This window comes from Equus przewalskii, chromosome 3, assembly GCF_037783145.1.
Source record: "Equus przewalskii isolate Varuska chromosome 3, EquPr2, whole genome shotgun sequence".
Classification (NCBI taxonomy): domain Eukaryota; kingdom Metazoa; phylum Chordata; class Mammalia; order Perissodactyla; family Equidae; genus Equus; species Equus przewalskii.
In genome coordinates this window covers 64,831,959-64,849,723 of record NC_091833.1, presented here as the reverse complement: position 1 = coordinate 64,849,723, position 17,765 = coordinate 64,831,959, and the positions used below count along the sequence as shown (strand labels likewise).

Genomic DNA, 17,765 nt, shown 5'->3' with positions numbered 1-17,765 from the left:
GCTGGTTTGATCTTTTGTCCATATTATTAAAACTTTCTCCGTGTCAGCTATAAGGCTGTTTCACTTTCTTATCATTCATGTGTTCACTGGAGCAGCACTTTTGGTTTCCTTCAAGAACTTTTCCTTTGCATTCACTACTTGGCTAACTGTTTGGTGCAAGAAGCCTACCTTTCAGCCTATCTAGGCTTTCAATACACCTTCCTCACTGAGCTTTATCGTTTCTAGCTTTTGATTTAAAGTGCGAAACATCTAACACTTCCTTTCACTTGAAAACTTAGTGGCCATTGTAGGCTTATTAATTGGCCTAATTTCAATATTGTTGTGTCTCAGGGATTAGGGAGGCCTGAGGAGAGGGAGAGAGATGGGGGATTGCCCCGGCAGTGGAGCAGTCAAAACACATACGACATTTATTGATTAAGTTTGTCACCTTATATGGCACCATTCATGGTGCCCCAAAACAATTACAATAGTAACATCAAAGATCACTGGTCACAGATCACAAAAACAGATAAAATAATCAAAAAGTTTGAAATACAAAACAAATATAATAATAATCAAAAAGTTTGAAGTATTGTGAGAATTAACAAAATTTGATACAGCAACACAAAGTGAGCCAATTATGTTGGAAAAATGGTGCCAATAGACTTACTTGACACAGAGCTGCCACAAAGCTTGAATTTGTGAAAAACACAATATCTATGAAGCACAATAAAATGAAGCATAATAACACAAGGTGTGCTTGTATTTGTCTTTCCAATTATCCATTTAGCATAAAATCATGTTCCTATAATAACTATAAATCTAGAAATTTTTGTATTTTAATTTTAAAGAATGTCATTCCATTTCCTGTATAATCTTGTTATCATAGTACGAATCATTTCTTTGTTGAAAACTCTCCTCAGAATTTCTTGGGAGAGGAATTAGACAGAAAATTAATTTCCTATTTGGGAGGATTCTTAGAATTTACGTAAACCTATTGGTTGAATTGAAACCACCAAATTAACATTTTACTAATCACTGGGTTTAAATAGCTGTGAAAGAAAGAGAACTGCCATCACCTTGATCATCAACGCAGCTTGCTTCTTCTTCCCAATCTTGGGTTCAAGGTATTGTGTTTACATATGGCAAAATTACTATGATTTCACAGTGCCTAATCTTTCACTCTTCATTAAGATGCACTTGTAACTTTTCTATTTATTTGCAAATATTAATACCTTCTTATGATATAGTGATAGCTTAAAAATGCATTTGCAAATGTTGATACGATCTCAGAAGTTTAGGTGAAAAAGAAATATAGTTTTATAAAGGCCAAATCCTATTTTTATGATTTGGTAACTAAAATCTCATATACTGAAAAAGTAGATACATAATTTCAATAGACTTGTGGTAAGATAATTTGAATTATTTTTGCCCAATTCTCTGGAGAGTTGTTGTGCAAAATGATTTTTGATTTCTGTAATTACCATAATAAAGACATTTGGTAGAATGTTTCAAGGCCATTTTTATTCCATGTCGTTTAGTTGACAAAATTAAATCTATTTGGGTATGTCAATAGTAAGCAATTAGATATAAATGACTACTTTAGTAAAGATAAATTTGGATATTTAGAAGGATACAAACGGATAAAAATAGTAAATTTATTTTGCATTTATAAATATGCCTTCTTTACTAATGCATTTAACTTCTACGGTTTATAAACTGAAGCAGTATGTATAAAATATGGCCATATAAGTTTATCGAGAAAGTATGAACAAGTTGCATTATAAGCTGATTTTTTCCTAATTTCTCTGGAAACTATTTTCCCAGCATATGTAGCTGTGAGTATTGCTAGGTTCTTGCAATTTGTTGGAACTCTAGAAATCAAACATGATATGACATCTGAATTTTATAATCCTGTCCAATTCAATCATCTTCATATAGTCATGTCATGGGTATATCAATGTAGCAAAACATCAAGTGATAGGTAAATTCTTTTAAAAAATAATTGGTGGAGGTTAATAGTTTCTACATAATGCACTGATAGCATTTTTCATGAAGACTTTGAAAGAGCATGATGCTCTCAAATAGACTTAAAGGAAAAAAACATTTTCAAAATATTTCAGGTGAAATTAAACACCAGTTCTCAGTGGAGTTTAGTTTATTACTCACATTAGCAAATCAGATGATCTAGGAAGAAACATTTTTTTTTAACTGTATTTAAATATTGATGCTCCCGTATTCCTCTGACAAAACCATATTACCACTTCCCGAATCAAACGTTCTGTTTTAGAGTGTTGGTGAATAAAATTATTGGTAAGAAATTGGTTTTTCTAAATAATATAAGCACTAAGAAAGATAACTAGAATAATAAACATTTATACTGAGTAGAAAAATTAAAAATTGTAGGTTAATAAAAATACTACTTCTAAAATGAAGCTGCTTTTATCACAGTATGCTCTGTTGTTAGAAAAGTCAAAGATTTTCTCTTTCATGGAATAAATTTTGTTGTAGGCTAACTTTTGAAATTTTTCCCCTTTTATACAGGCCTTGACAAGCATGAAGCTTCTCATCCTTACCTGCCTTGTGGCTGTTGCTCTTGCCAGGCCTGTGAGTACAGAGGAGAATTTAGAAGTTCTAGATTCTTGATGTATATGGCCTGATATCTCATCTGATACGAGATACTGAGAATAATAATTTTAAATCACTGGTTAATGACTAATTAGCTATTAGAGTCTTGACACTGAAACTGTAGAAATGCTTCATATTTTAATCATCATTACGTAGCCCATTCAGAGCCTTAACTCCAAAAAAAATGCCTGACTTGAAATACAAGCACCTCACAATAAAAAAAAATTAAGAAGAGATAAATACGGTATTGCACAACACAATAACGGCATCAAAAATTAAAATTAAGCTCTTTGCCTGGGTTCATAGAGAATTAGCATACTTGTAGACATATAATAAGTGTCCAATATTTTCTTACTAATGTAACATAAAGCCAATTTTCCAGTGAATCCTACTTTTGGAACTTTATTTGAGTTAAATCCTCTTTTGAGATGGCTTGAGTCAACCAATTTTTTCCCAAGGCATAGAAAACTGCGCTCATTTTGCTGATTCAGAGATCAAGTTATTATGGTCACTGTAGACAGTGAAACTACATAATATAAATTAAAATAACCTTTCTTCCAAGAAATAAAAACAAAAAAAACTATTTAGACAGTTATGTGAAACAAAAACGTATTCTGTTCCCTTGAGATGTGAAGCTAATGAAGGTGAGAGGAATAAACGGGAATCATCTGACCAGAAAACAATTAAGAGCAAATAATAATCTGGGATATCTGGAAGTTGAAACTATTTCATACAGAAGCAAAAGTTTCTGAAATGTTGAGATATTCTATTGTTTGCATTGATGAGAATTTTATTCTCTAAAACCCCATTTGCGTGACGCAAACTCACCAGAAACAACTTCTTAACCAATAGCGTTTTGTTTATGCTGCAACCTAAGCACCAATAGAAAGAAATCACAGATTATAAACGACAAAAAAGGTCCAAGGTCCAAGTTCCTCAGAAATGTGTCGTTGGAGTAGTTCTTATCTTGTCCTTTTACAATTTGAAATGGATAAAGTTTCCCCAGAATAGATTCTATGCCCCTGTTCCAAACAAAACATTCATTTTCTTTTTTATGCCATCACTTAACAAGCCTAAGTCTTATCTCCACAGTCAAAATGCAGATTGAGATAAATTTTTATATAATTTAATTAATGATAAAAATAAAATCCAGACAACATTCTTCTAGGAAAGTATACATTTTGCTCCAAAAATTTATAAAGGTTTAAAATCACCTTTAGAACTATCATGTGAAATAAATTATTCAGAGAACTAAATAACTTCTTTACTATTCTGGATTAATTCAAACTAACAAAATGTCTTTTTTTTCTTTTAGTCTTTTTTACATAGTTTTCTCAATTCTCTGCCATACTCTAAAGAGAGGAAATAATTAACCATTTTTGCCTTCATATTTATCAATACAAAATTATGGTTCTTTTTTTTCCTTTTTGTTCCAAGGGAAACTTGGTCTCTGACAAATTTAGCTATTAAAATACACACCTTTCTTAAATAGTAATGTTAAAATTCATAGTATTATATGTGTATAGTGATGTTATTATATTTTGATTTTGTTTTGTTTTGTTGTTTTGTTTTCCAATTCTTGCATTGTTTTTCACAGAAACTTCCTCATAGACAGCCAGAAATCATTCAGGTGAGTATTCTAGTCTATGTTCCAAGGGCTAGCTCTAATTGTGGAACTTAAGCGATGTGCTGATAACACGCAGCCACTAGCCCTGGTTCTTCTTTCTCTATAAAACAGCCAGTTTCACACTCACTGAGGTATAATATATTCAGTTCAAGTACTGGCAAATATAGGTTTGTTCTCACAACACTTCTCAGAGAGGAGGGCACATGGATTTATATAAATATTTATAGTTAATAAAAACATTATTATTCAAGAGAAATAGTTCACTAAACAGAACATGTTAACACGGTTTATTTTAATGTATTCTTGCTTCTTTCTATCTCTCTCACTTGTACTCAAACATGATTTATAACTTGGTCTCATTTCACACGTTGAATCTTAAATTAGATACCTCTACCACACACTTCTACAAGAGTCATAATCATCCACTCTGCCCACTAGTTAAATTAATATCCTTTTTTTTTCAATTTTTTGCAGAATAAACAGGACAGTAGAGAGGTAAGGCTTTTTCTATCCACTCCCCCCAACCTCACCCCACACACTCTCTCTGTCAGTTAACTATAATGAATGTTGAATTCTCTGTTTTCATTAAATGCGTGTTCGATTCCTCCTTTGACATTTTATTAAACATGGACTTACTAAATCTCTAGGCCCGGTAAAGAAGAGATGAAATAGGATATCTCCTATAGATTTTAAAATTAGATCATAAAACTAAACTAATTATCTTTTCTTTTACGTAAGACATAATATGGCTTACTAATTAAATGGAGAATTTGTGTCTAAATGGAAATACGTACTTCTTTTCTTTGGTATCTTTTTGATTTTTATAATTCGCAATTTAATTTCTACAGAAAGTCCTCAAAGAAAGAAAGTTTCCCAGTTTTGCTCTAGTAAGTGTTATCCACTTCTTCTTGAAAGACAAATGTATTTTTCTGAGAAAATTAATTTTTGTTGTAACGTGTCTTTTCACTTGACTTGATCAAACTTCTTTACTCGCTCACCCAGGGATCCACAAAGAATGTGAAAACCAGATATACAAGTATTAAAGAGCTGCTTTAAGTTTTAATTTGCACCTGTATATTACCTCTTTGCAAAGTACTTGTGCTTTCCTTTGCAAAATCTATGTAGAACTTTATAATTTCCATGTTCATTTTAATGGAGTGCTCCCTGTCTCTAAATAGTACCCTGAATATGTTGTATTTTCTATCATTTTGTGACTTAACTGTCAAATAGAAATTTTACTTCAAGGTCACTATTTAAAAGATTTGATAGGTAACCCAACTTGTCTGAATTATTTTTAACATAATTTTTTTTTTGTAGCATACACCAAGAGAGGTAAGAAAGTCTCCATGAGATATATTGTAGAGTTAACAAAGGGAAGCAAGTGCTGTGCTGTCCAATTCTTTATTGCTTTTTTATGGAAATAGACAGTAGGTTTATTGAATCAGACAGAGGAAATCAAGAGAACTCAGAACTATGACCAAAGTAATGTGAAAGATAACAATATTCAGTGGAAAATAATTAAAAATTTTTTTTCGTTTTTTGGTAAGGAAGATTGGCCTTGATCTAACATCTGTGCCAATCTTCCTCTATTTTGTATGTAGGATGCCACCACAGCATGGCCTGATGAGCAGGGTGTATGTCTATGCCTGGGATCTGAACCCACGAACCCTGGGCCACCAAAGTGGAGCCCATAAACTTAAACACTATGCCACTGGGCTGGCCCCAATTTTAAAATATTTTTAAGCACACATTTACATACTGACAGCTTAAGCAAAGAAAGCTTAGCAAAGAGACACAATGTTAGAAATGACTTAGCAAGAAATATTAGTGCATTCACGACAAACACATTTATGTTTTAATTTGCAGCAGCACAATGTAAGGTATGCTTTCTCATAGATTTCCATTTGTCTGTGTCGCTCTTCACTAATGATGATTCTGTCTTCTTTTCTATCCCTAAGGAGTACATCAATGAACTGAACAGGGTAAGGAATATCAATGATATTTAAATCATTTGAAAAGTTTGTCATTTTAAAAATGTATTTTACAAGCTACACTTTATTGGTTTTAGCAGAGAGAACTTCTGAAAGAAAAACAGAAAGATGAACACAAGGTATGAAAATTTTCTTAAAATAGTGTGGCAAAAATGTGTATTCTTGCAGTAGGAAAATTGTTTTAATTTAGAAAAAAAATTTTTATATGAAATTTATACTTTCCTTGAACTTTTCAGTCAGACATTCACAATGACTATTGAATTCTGCTGAAAATTCCAAAGAATACTGATTTTATTGACTTAACTATGTCACTATGAGGAGACAAGGCATTAGTATGAATGAATGAATGAATGCATTTATGGACTGGCCAAATGTTTGCACTAATTACCAAAGCTGAAGGAATGGTTCATCAAGGGTGTTAGATAAAGCAGTATATCTACTCCAAGAACGTGTTACATTACATAGTCACAGTTCATTATTCACTTTCTTAAAGCATGATTTTTTTTAATCTGGATTGTCTACTAGATTTTTTAATAGACTTGGTATTAAGAGATCACAAAGGTGCTCAAAATTTATGATATAAAATATATCTCCTTAGCTATCCTTCATACCTGAACGATTGTCTTTTCTTGGCAGGACACTAGCAATGAATCAACTGAAGTAAGATCCTTTGTTTTAAAACTATTAAATCCAGTGTAAAGAAAAGAAACAAGTAAAAACATTTCCTTTAAATACCCCACCCAAAATGAACAAATAATTCTCTTAAGTCAAAATTAATACAGATGTCTCTATTTCAGAGAAAAAATGATATATCACATGTTGACCAGAATTAGCTGGATAACTAAACCAGCGCTAATATTTTGAACTTAAATTCTGTGGATAATGTCACTATTGTCTACATGGCCCTGGTTATGAAACTGAACACAACATCCTAGATGAAGAAAATCCATTTTGCTTGAGTATTTAAATTTCACAGAACCAACGCTTTGTGCACTTTTATCTACCACACGAGCTTTAATCCAATGTTCCTGCTTAATATCCAAAAGCCAAGTAAAGAAAAAAAGAAGTTAGACTGGCTAGAGGAAATTGTAAGATGATTTACATTGATTTACCACAACATATAAGAATCCACAATAGTTTTTTTAAACTCTGGAGTGCAGATTAGGGAGGTGAATCTTTTGGTTAGTTCAGGCCAGGTAGGCAGGCTTTTGTTTCCTTTATCACTTGGCTATTACTTCAATTTTCTACTTTCTTTGGCATCTATTTTATTTGATAATTATCATTTTACATTTGAGTACCCACCATGAAAAAATAAGATTAATTTCCTTTTCTTTTCCTAAGGAATATCTCATAGAAGACCCTGAGGTAAGACACTTTTATTTTAATAAACTCTACACTTACATATCATATATAGTATATGCTACATGTTTTATTTTAAGAAAGCTACCTTCTCAAGTTGAGCAAGATTGAACTTCTCAAACAGGGGAATTATACCCAGGAACATACAATGTTGTACTAGATAAAGGCAAAATTGAAAAAGGGAATTTAAGTCTTTTAAATGATAATCAGTGAAAATATTACTTATTTATTAAAACAAAGAGTAAAAAGCAAAATGTGCATGAACATTTAAAATGGAACATGATACTCTAACAAAACTCTGCCTCTACCATCCCAGGGTGTGATCTCATTCTCTTCTATGCTGAGGATAGTCCTCCAGCAGAAAGAATCTACTGCAGCAATTACCTAGGATCAATGGGCTTTGTGACCCAGTCTAAAAATCTGGAAAACACATCTGCTAGCCCATAATATATGGTTAATCAAGTCTCCCTCTTAAGGGATGCACAGTCTGTTTAATATCAAAATCAATCTTTTAAAATAGGTACTTGGGAACAGAAATTGTATCCATATGTAAATATAAACATACACGATGTAAAAAAAACCCTAAATATTTCCAAGGGTAGGTATTTTAAAGGTTAATGTAATTTTAGTTCCATCTTGAAACTGGTTGTTGTATTTTAATGTTTCCAGTTTATTTGAATCAAAGTAGCCCCAAGCGTAGATGAGAATAAACTCTTAACCCAGGGTTCTAGGTAACCCAGCTCAATAGGGCTCTTCTTTCAAGGGTTTCATTTTTATCACAAAGTCTGTATACATTTTGTATTCTACTCAATCATATACCTGTGTTTATTTTAATAAAAAAGTTTTTAAGTTATCGAGTAAGTTATACTCTCCCCTCAATATATTTTAAATAAAATTGACACTCCAGGAAAATGCATTATAGTGGTCCTGAATTTTTTTCATACCACTTGTTTCAATTCTGAAACGAGGGATAAGTAACCCAGTAACGAATGTATGGAACTAGTTTCCTTTCAATTCTAAAAGTCCCAAGGTCATTAACACTGGTTTTCTTTCTCTTAGCAACAGGAATCTAGCAGCACTTCATCAAGCGAGGTAAACGATTCTGATGGTTAATTCAGAGTCCTAGTTATAGTAAACAGTTATGAAAGCTTGTTGTTCCATGAATGTTACATATCCTGTAAGGTTTTATTATACAAAGCATTATGTATGTGACACTCTCTTAATTTTGACATACTGTGAATATCAACCCAACAGATGTAAGAAAGCAACTATTTGTCAGCAACAAAATTGCAGAATTGTTTCTGGGAAAACAATCCTATCTGGCCTTCTGTGGTGCTCAAACATTTTTTTTCCTAATTATACTGCCCTTCTCTGATTTTGGTAGAACTCAATCTTATCATTGAAATTATATTAACAGCTATGCTTCCCAGTCAAGTATGTAGACATTTTATAGCCTGTGTAGAAATCAACCAATTCTAAGTTAATCAGATATTCGAATCCTTTGCTTCTTGTTAACCTACAGAAAAAAACAGAAAGCAGGCATAGAAGGTGATAGGGTCCTTCCTTTGACTTTGGGAGGAGACCCTCATCCAAGTTACTAAAATGAAACCAATTCGATTATGTAGCGTTCCTGGGAATTCGGTAAAGGCGAATACTTCACATCCGCCTCCATCATTCTTAATAACTTACCTGGTGAAAGCGGTGAGAAGAGAAAAGGCAACCTTGAATATAAGGTGCACCTCGAATTATTCATTTTGCTTCAGTTATTCAGGAATTTGTAGCTGAAATCAATTTACCATAGTTATTTGCCAACGGTGTCTGGTTGATTAGTATTTTTATCTTAAATGTAAATTGTCAAAAAACTAACACTGCGCGTGTTTTTTTTTTAAAGGAAGTTGTTCCCATTAACACTGAGGTGAGATATGTTTGCTAAATTTAAAATATATTAATATTATCCAGAATATGTTAAAATTTACTTACACAACTTTTATATATATATATATATATTTTTAGCAGAAGCGCATTCCAAGGGAAGACATGCTCTACCAACACACTCTGGTAAAATTTCATTAAAAGTTTATCAAAGACAAATGTACTAAGGAATGAGTAAGAATGTTGTATTGCTAAATTATTTCTCCTTCTCAGTATCTGCTAAACTTTAATCCATAGTAAGAAATCCGACAGACTCTAGATGTTACAGATTGCCCTCTGAAAATAAAACTAACTTTTTTATCCCAGGTATTTAATTCATGCTTTCAGTTGAATATCTGTATTTCACAGTCTCCTTGGGGATCTGAATAGCATAGTATTTCAATGGCTGTCTATAGATTTGGCCAGACTTGAGTTTAAATCTAAGCTCTACTTTTTACCAGCATGTGATATCAGACAATTTACTTATCTGCTATGAGTCTATAACCAAAATTTTAAAATGGTAATAACAATAATAAATATTCAATGATACAAAGCAATTAATACAATCCATAACACAACGTAAAATCTCAATAAATGTGGCTATTATCAGAAGCATCATCATTTTCATTTAATATTCTGATTTAATTTGACCAACGTTATATCTTCAGTCAGAAAGCAGAAATGATTTTCAATTTTTTTAGTCATTCTGACATATGATATGCTGTAAGTAAAATTGCCCAAATGCTCATTTATATCTGACTGCATTGTAATTTACTTTAAGTTAAAAATAAGTTAAGAAAGTAGTTTTTCTAATGTTTTAAAAAGGAATAATTGAATTGCCCAAGTTATTTGTGGTAGAAGTAACTCTAAAGTAGGATTAATAGTTCCTCATTCTTTACTTCTGAGAAAGAGCATTGTAGAATTCCAGCTTCTTTATCTGAAAATGCTGGCGTTGGACTGAATGGTATCCAAGCAATTGAGAATATTTTTCCTTTTGAATAGGAACAGCTTCGCAGACTGAGCAAATACAACCAACTCCAGCTGGTAATATTTTGTTTATTATAATACAAAATCGTATTCTGCAGAATTAAAATACATTAAATTTTAAATCAGGTCCACTTCTAAATATGTTTTCTTTTTTCTCAATAAATTATTTAGTCTAGCCTTGACCATTAATAATAATTGACAAGTTATTCATATGATTGCCTATATATTTATTATCAGAGCCACTGTTTCTATTTATGCCTAGACTAACGTTGTATGTAACATCCATAATTCCTAATCAGGGAGAAATTTACTTTCATTATGTTCTACATCAAATCCTTTTATAGCCTCCCTGATGTTGCACTATGTTTAGGAATTTATCATGTGTTTATTTTCCCAAATTCAGTCCTGGGTAGGATTCCGTAAATATGTCCGCTTGTGAAAGCACAGATATGCCAAATAAACTTTCCAATTAGGGAATCAAGGTAGACTCTAAAAGAATCAGGAATCCTAAATGTTTGAATGCTTTTGACAAAACTCTCTAGGAAAGAATGGACAGGTTGATCTAATTGTCTCTGGCCCTGGTACTTTATGTATGAAATGGAAATATAGTTATACTCACCTCCTGGTGTTATTTTGAATATTGAATAAGTAATCTCCTCCTCAGCTAGCTCAGACTCTCACTTGTTGCAAGTCCAGTAAAATGTTCATTCCTTCTCTTCCTGCCCACATTCCCCAGACTATAAAAACCTTTCTTTTAATTGCTGCAAATAAATTTGGTTTAATTAGGACTTTAGGGAAAAGGCCTATCCTAATTTAGTAAAATTACATTTTTTACATTTTCTTCTTCTATCAGTGTAGGAAGAGGAAAGTCAGTAATGAATTTAATTTGGGCTCCCATTGTTACCCTTTTTGTTTCAGTTTCCAAGTTGCTTGTTTTTAAAATACAGTACAGTCCAAATAAATTTAAATATATCAGTACTCCACTGGAATTCATCATTACCGATCTAAGAAATTACCTGATAATAGTGTTCATCACACTTCATAGCTGTGTCCCCAGTACTTAGTGTAGTCCCTGAATGAATGAAGGTACCTAGCAAATGTTTGTTGTTCATAAATTAATAAAATCAAAGTACTAAACAAAATATTCTCTCTTCCTTAGCAAGCCATCCATGCCCAGGTAAGATTATTTATTCAATCTAGAATATTTTAATATTTCCTTCATGAGTTTTGTTTTTATAATGTGTGCTCCTCTTTTTTTAATACAAATATATTCCAAGAGAGAATTTGTTCCACCACCTATATCTGCTAATATTTTATTTAAAATCTACCAAAGATACAACTTGAATAAATGGTTAATAAATAGCCATGAACAGAAAATAGGTAGTCCTGGAGAACTGGTAGGCTATTATTTTCCCCTTAAGTATGAACCTTACAAATTTTTTATTTTTCCAAACTATAGTAAGTCCAGCCTTAGTTGAAGATTTTCTAAAGTTAGAAAATAAGAAGTGTTTTGATGTTTTTTCGTAATTCTGGCATAGAATACAGTTTATCCTGAATTTTATGGATGATGATATACTCTTGGTACACTGCAAAATGAATGTGTTGTACCAGAAGATGTCTAAATAATTTAGAATGTTTTTCCTTTTATGCAGGAACAACTTCTCAGAATGAAGGAAAACAGCCAGGTGGTAGATTTTGTTTAATAAATTACAGAGTAATAATATATTGTGAAGTTGAAATATGTTTGTTTTTAAATAGCTTCACACCATTGAAGAGATTTCTTTCTTCTCAAGCAGTTATTTCTTACTCCTAACTTTCTGAAATGATTTCTATTAATCAATCTGAGAGATGAGAACTACTGACCACTATTCTTTGGATGGGAGCGATTCCATTCTGGCTGTCTCAGCTGATGTGGGCATCACGTTTATAATCATAAACATTATGAAGTGTTAGTCTCCATGGTTACCTTCATTTCTCTTTTAACATATTCCTTAATTTTATATCTTTATGTTTATAATTTGATTCTCAATATTTAAGGATCTCAAACTCAGTTGTAATTATACTCTCTTAAGCGAGGCATATTGGAAATATACTACTTGATACTTCTTTTGAAGAAAACATCTGGAGAGAAACTGTCTTTGTCAAAAAACTCCTTGATCCTCTGTTTTCTCATCTGTAAAATGAGTACGTCAGTAACGCATAACAGAAACTGATTCTTCCTCTGCTCTACATTCCACTGATTCCACACTGTCCCCGGGGCTGCTGATTCCACTTTGAAGGCAATAATAAGTTACTGTGAAATATGTGCTCCCATAACGATTCAGATTATTGTGAATAGCTAGGCCAATTCCATACGAATCATGGAGCCCTCCAACCACTACTTGCTTTTTAGTGAATCTTATAAAGATTGTTGAGGATATTCCATATGTTTTAGAAGAAATTGTCTCTAGGTAATGCAGTTGGCAAAATTAGTGTCAGTTTCCAAATCTCTAACATGAAAAGGACTTCAGATAAGTTGCTTCTTCCATCTTTGAAGTTTTACTCAGCCTTGAAAGTTAACTCTTGTTCTCTTTTCGTTTCCAGAGAAAGCCTATGAGAGCAGTGAATCAGGTAAATCTGTGTGTTGTGTGTATGTGTGTGTGTTTTAATACTGCCCCACACTGTCTGTTAGCATTCACTGTTTTTTGGAAACTATTGCACTATTTACATCATGAACTAGCGCTATGATAGCATTTCTTAGCTGTTGACTAGTGTTGGACTCTCCAGTGTTAGTTCTAACATCGTTATCGAAGTTTAGATCTAAGTTGCAAAAGGAAAATGAATGAATAATTCTATGGCCCTGAGTGAAGATAGCTTCTCGTCAACTTTTAAGTCAGGACAATTCCTACTGGCTATTCATGCTGTGAAATTTGACCTTTATAGTACTGTGCAGTAGAAATAACTTGAGTTTTAAGTCTTAGGTCTGCCACCTTCTAATCACATGACCTTGAATGAATTGTATGTTCTCTTTAAGCTTTGCTTTCTCACATGGATCTATCAATTTATTTCCTCCCCAAACTCCCATAGCCTGATTTTTGCACTGTGTTTTTGTGTCTTCACTTTTAAAGGTAGTAACTGTGCATTCAATTCAGTGACTTTGGTCCATTGATGGTTCAACTTATATATGTCATGCCAATTTAAAAAAAATCATGTAAAGAAAACCACGGAGTTTTCTCTATATGAATGTGATTAGGGAGAGAAGCTTTTCCTCAAGATTTAAAACAATGAGGTCATCAATCAATTTTATGATAATGGTTCCTACAGGGTATCAGATTTTACTCTCAATTTATTGTAAAATTCTGTAATCACTCCTTTGCCAAAATCAGAGGAAAATAAAGGAAAGTATTCACTTTATTTGAGCTCCAAAGAGTACGCTAGCCTAAACTTTCCGTGTAATTCTAAAAAAAGACGGTGATAACTATATATGTACTTTTTTCTTAATGAGAGTGTTTAATAGTAGTAACCTAGTCTATCATGATATTCAATTGGATTTAAGTCACAAAACTAATTTTTTTCTCTCTCTCTATTAAGGAACAGGCCTACTTCTACCTTGAGGTGATTAATTTTATTATACTTAATTTTTTTATCTAAATGATTTCACAGAAAAGGATCTCACATATTACACCTCTTTTAATCTTCACATAGTCAGGTAAACGTAGCAAAACTTGAAATGCTTTCATTTTTTTTTTCTAATTCCAGCAAAGAACACATACCTTCTATCTAAATATATAAAGAATTACGTTAATACATAACATAAAAAGTGAAATGTCATGATAGATTAACAGAGGCAGCTATTTCAAAATTTTAGAAAGGAAAATAATGTTTTGGCACCAAAACTCCGTGGGTCAGCAGAAGCACCGGGCTAGGAATTAAAGAATCATTTTCTCTCTATTCCTGGTATTTCTGAAAGCCAGCTCTATTGACCCTGGGTTGGGACCCTTCCTTTGATGTCACTGTTTTCAGGGAAAATTAAAGTGTAGACCTAAATGGCAAAAATTGTCCTTTCCAGTCCAAATGCTCATGAATCTATAAATTATATAATAATTAAATTCACACTACACTTTATTCTGGGGTCTGGTAGTTGGGCTTGTGCTAGTAATGTAGGTTCTTGGAGTTCAATATTGAATAGTGATCTAAAGAAGGGATTTATTCATTGCTCCTCAGGTACCCTAAAAGGCCCCCTTCTGAAAGTTTCTTCACCATGATCCATCATGGAGGAGTTTGATTTCTCCTTTTCCTTCACAGAGGAATTATCTTTTGTGATGCTAATAGCCATATCAGAAATGAATGAAATGATTCATTTTCAGAGATTCAAAACAGCAGTTGCTCATACACTGTTACTTTTCAATGGTCCTTCCGTCTAGCCTTTCCAACCATCCTACCAGCTTGATGTCTATCCCTATGCTGCTTGGTTTCATCCTGCGCAAATCATGCAACATGTTGCTTACTCACCATTCCATGACACTGCCAAACTCATTGCCTCTGAGAACTCGGAAAAAACTGACATTATACCAGAGTGGTGGTAAGTTTATTTAAATTACTGTATGTTGGTGTTCTACCAAAGGCAATAAAAGAAAATCACTTACAGAACATACCATAAAAACAGATTTAGAATAAACTTGGCAAATCAATGCTTAGTGCCTCATACTAGAGTTTTCTGATGTGGAAAATTGATAATACTTTCTGACATCTATGGCTAATGTTAATCCATTAATCAGGAACGTGTGAGCAGTGCTATCCATTTTATAAGTGAAATTCAATCTGATGAGGAGAAAAAACTTCTCTTCAAATCAAAAATATTAAGAGTTCTGACATATAATTCAACTTTATCCTCCTGGCACTTTTACTAGTCTTTAAATGCCTTCCTTCTGGTTATACCTGTGATATACATAAGGATACAGTGTGCAGACTAGAGCACAGATTTTGGCATCCAGTAGTCTTAAATTCAAGTTCTGACCTTTTTGCTTACTTGAAATAATATAAAGATGCTTATGTTTCATAACTCTGAAGGTGATTAAATGTAATAAGCTTTGTTAAGTATAGTGCGGAGAAAATAGACAATAAGTAGCAGCAAGTTTTTTTCTTGACTTAGTAAAGTTTTATCGCTGATTGCCTTCATCATATGATTTTAACAATTTTTGTTCCTTCAGAAGGATTAAGTGAATTCTCAGAAACTCCACAATTATGGCCCTTGGTAAGTTTGGAAATTACCTGTCTAACCATTAATCCCATTTCCATATGAGGACTAAGTACAAAGATATTTTTGTTATGTTTTTTGCCTGAATTCTAGCTATTTATGGACACATTTGGACTGAGATAATAATTAAATTGGCTTAGACATTCAGAATTGTTTCAGAATAATACTATGTTTAAATATCAACTTAAAAATTACCTAATTTTAACTAATATAATATATTAACTCTTCTACAAGTATAGGAGTGTGAATGATACTAATTTTCTATGAAGGATGTGACTTTGAGACTCTGGTGAACCCAACAGTGGGATCCTGGTCTTTATGACCACTGCAATAGAAATCCTTAGCAAGTTACATAGTAATACCAAGTTTTGTCGGTCAACAGGCAAACTGACTGAAACATCTACAGATTTATCATTACCTTCCTCCACTGTATTGGACTCCTAATTGCTCCAGTTTCTCTAAGTGTGCATGTGCATGTGTGTGTGTGCATGCATGCATGTGTGATTTCCCTTTCCAACGGTAGAAACTTCTCTTCCAACAGATCAAACTAAGGAAAACAATAAACCTCTGACCTATGTGGAAGCTTTTTTTCTAATTGTTTTTCCATATTTTCTATGTTACTGTACAAGAGAATACTATCTAGTAATAAATTGTCTCTGAAACTTAAAAATCAGGAGCAATGTATGTATGTCAGTAACAGGAAAACACAAATAACATTGCGTTCTTTGTCTTAAGATGACGAGAAAATGACAATTAAAATATATCGTATCATGAGAGTGTCTCTTTCCCTCAAAAATAGGTAATATGGTCGTCCCTCAGTATCTGCGGGGGATTGGTTCCAGGACCCCCTGAAGATACCAAAATCTGCAGATGCTCAAGTCTTTTATATAAAATGCCATAGTATTTGCATCTAACTTATGCACGTCCTCCTGTATATTTTAAATCATCTCTAGATTATTTGTAATACCTACTACAATGTAAATGCTATATAAATAGTTGCTATATTGTATTATTTAGGGAATCGTGGCAAGAAAAAAGGTCTGTACATGTTCAGTACAAATATAGTTGTCATAGGCCTTTTGATCTGCAGTTGATTGAAACCTCAATGCAGAATCTGCAGGTGCGGAGCCTGCAGATACGTGGGGCCAATTGTATAATTAACCATAAATTTCTTTTTCTCTTTACAGATGTGACTGAAAATTCCATTCTTGATTTCTCTCCTCAATGTCGATCGTGTAAACCCAACCTATCCCAAGGCTTCAACTGTTATTTTAGAGTAGGACAATCCCAAATTGAGGGTAATCTTTCTTCCTGAGTTCTCTTCTGTATATTAGATAGCATATCTTCCTTTTCTTTAAGTTAAATTTTCCTGTACAGTTTATCGTCTGAATTCCAGTTGTATTATGCCAGTATGAAGGTCACTGAATCAGAGTGTATAAAAGTCTTTACTGAGTTTCTATATGGGAATTTTGTTTGAAAAGTCTTTAAATTGCTTCTTCTGTAAGTGTCATCATTTCAAATAATTGTGAGCAGTGACTGAGATTCTTTTCTTCTTTAGAATAAATTATATTTTAATGCATAATACCTATTTTCTGTAATTATTTCATTCAGAAGTGTTTCATAATCCTGTTAAGAGTCTTTAAGTGTGTATGTAACATTTTGTTTTCACTAAATTTCTTACGACACGTTCAATCATATTTTAATGAAAAAATTTTTAAATGTTCACTTCTGGCAGAGGCAGGTAGATTGTAAAATGGGTCCAAGATCTTTTACTTGAAATCAGCTGTTTGTAGACTATTTCCCATGAGGACATAAGTCTGCTGCCGAGAGGAACAGCAGTGTGGCAGTTGTGGGCACGCTGGGAATTTGAATGACTTGGTTATTCAGTTTACTTATGCCATCAGGATTTATGTGGGCCCAATCCACCTGATTATACTCTGAGTTTATAGCTAGGTAGATTAGATAATACAGGTATATCTAAGATATATTGTGGGTTCAGTTCCAGGCCACTATAATAAAGCAAATATTGCAATAAATCTAGTCACAC

General features: G+C 32.8%; 1 protein-coding gene across 2 annotated transcripts; it reads left to right on the top strand.

The window, feature by feature from the left end:
• The first annotated feature begins 1,059 nt into the window (after positions 1-1,059).
• Positions 1,060-17,297, top strand: CSN1S1 (casein alpha s1). 2 transcript variants are annotated; one of them, XM_008541732.2, is made up of 19 exons: positions 1,060-1,106; positions 2,524-2,586; positions 4,205-4,237; positions 4,709-4,729; positions 5,083-5,121; positions 6,193-6,216; positions 6,303-6,344; positions 7,567-7,590; positions 8,644-8,676; positions 9,476-9,499; positions 9,598-9,642; positions 10,498-10,539; positions 11,642-11,659; positions 12,135-12,167; positions 13,066-13,092; positions 14,053-14,076; positions 14,886-15,043; positions 15,672-15,715; positions 16,906-17,297. In XM_008541732.2, coding segments are annotated over exons 2-18 (639 nt in total). In that variant the 5' UTR covers positions 1,060-1,106; positions 2,524-2,535; the 3' UTR covers positions 15,673-15,715; positions 16,906-17,297. The 2 variants fall into 2 exon arrangements, with proteins under 2 accessions (XP_008539954.2, XP_008539955.2); XM_008541733.2 differs by lacking the exons at positions 1,060-1,106; positions 12,135-12,167 and adding an exon at positions 6,862-6,885 and having other exon boundaries at positions 2,536-2,586; positions 9,601-9,642; positions 16,906-17,284.
• The last annotated feature ends 468 nt before the right edge of the window (positions 17,298-17,765 follow it).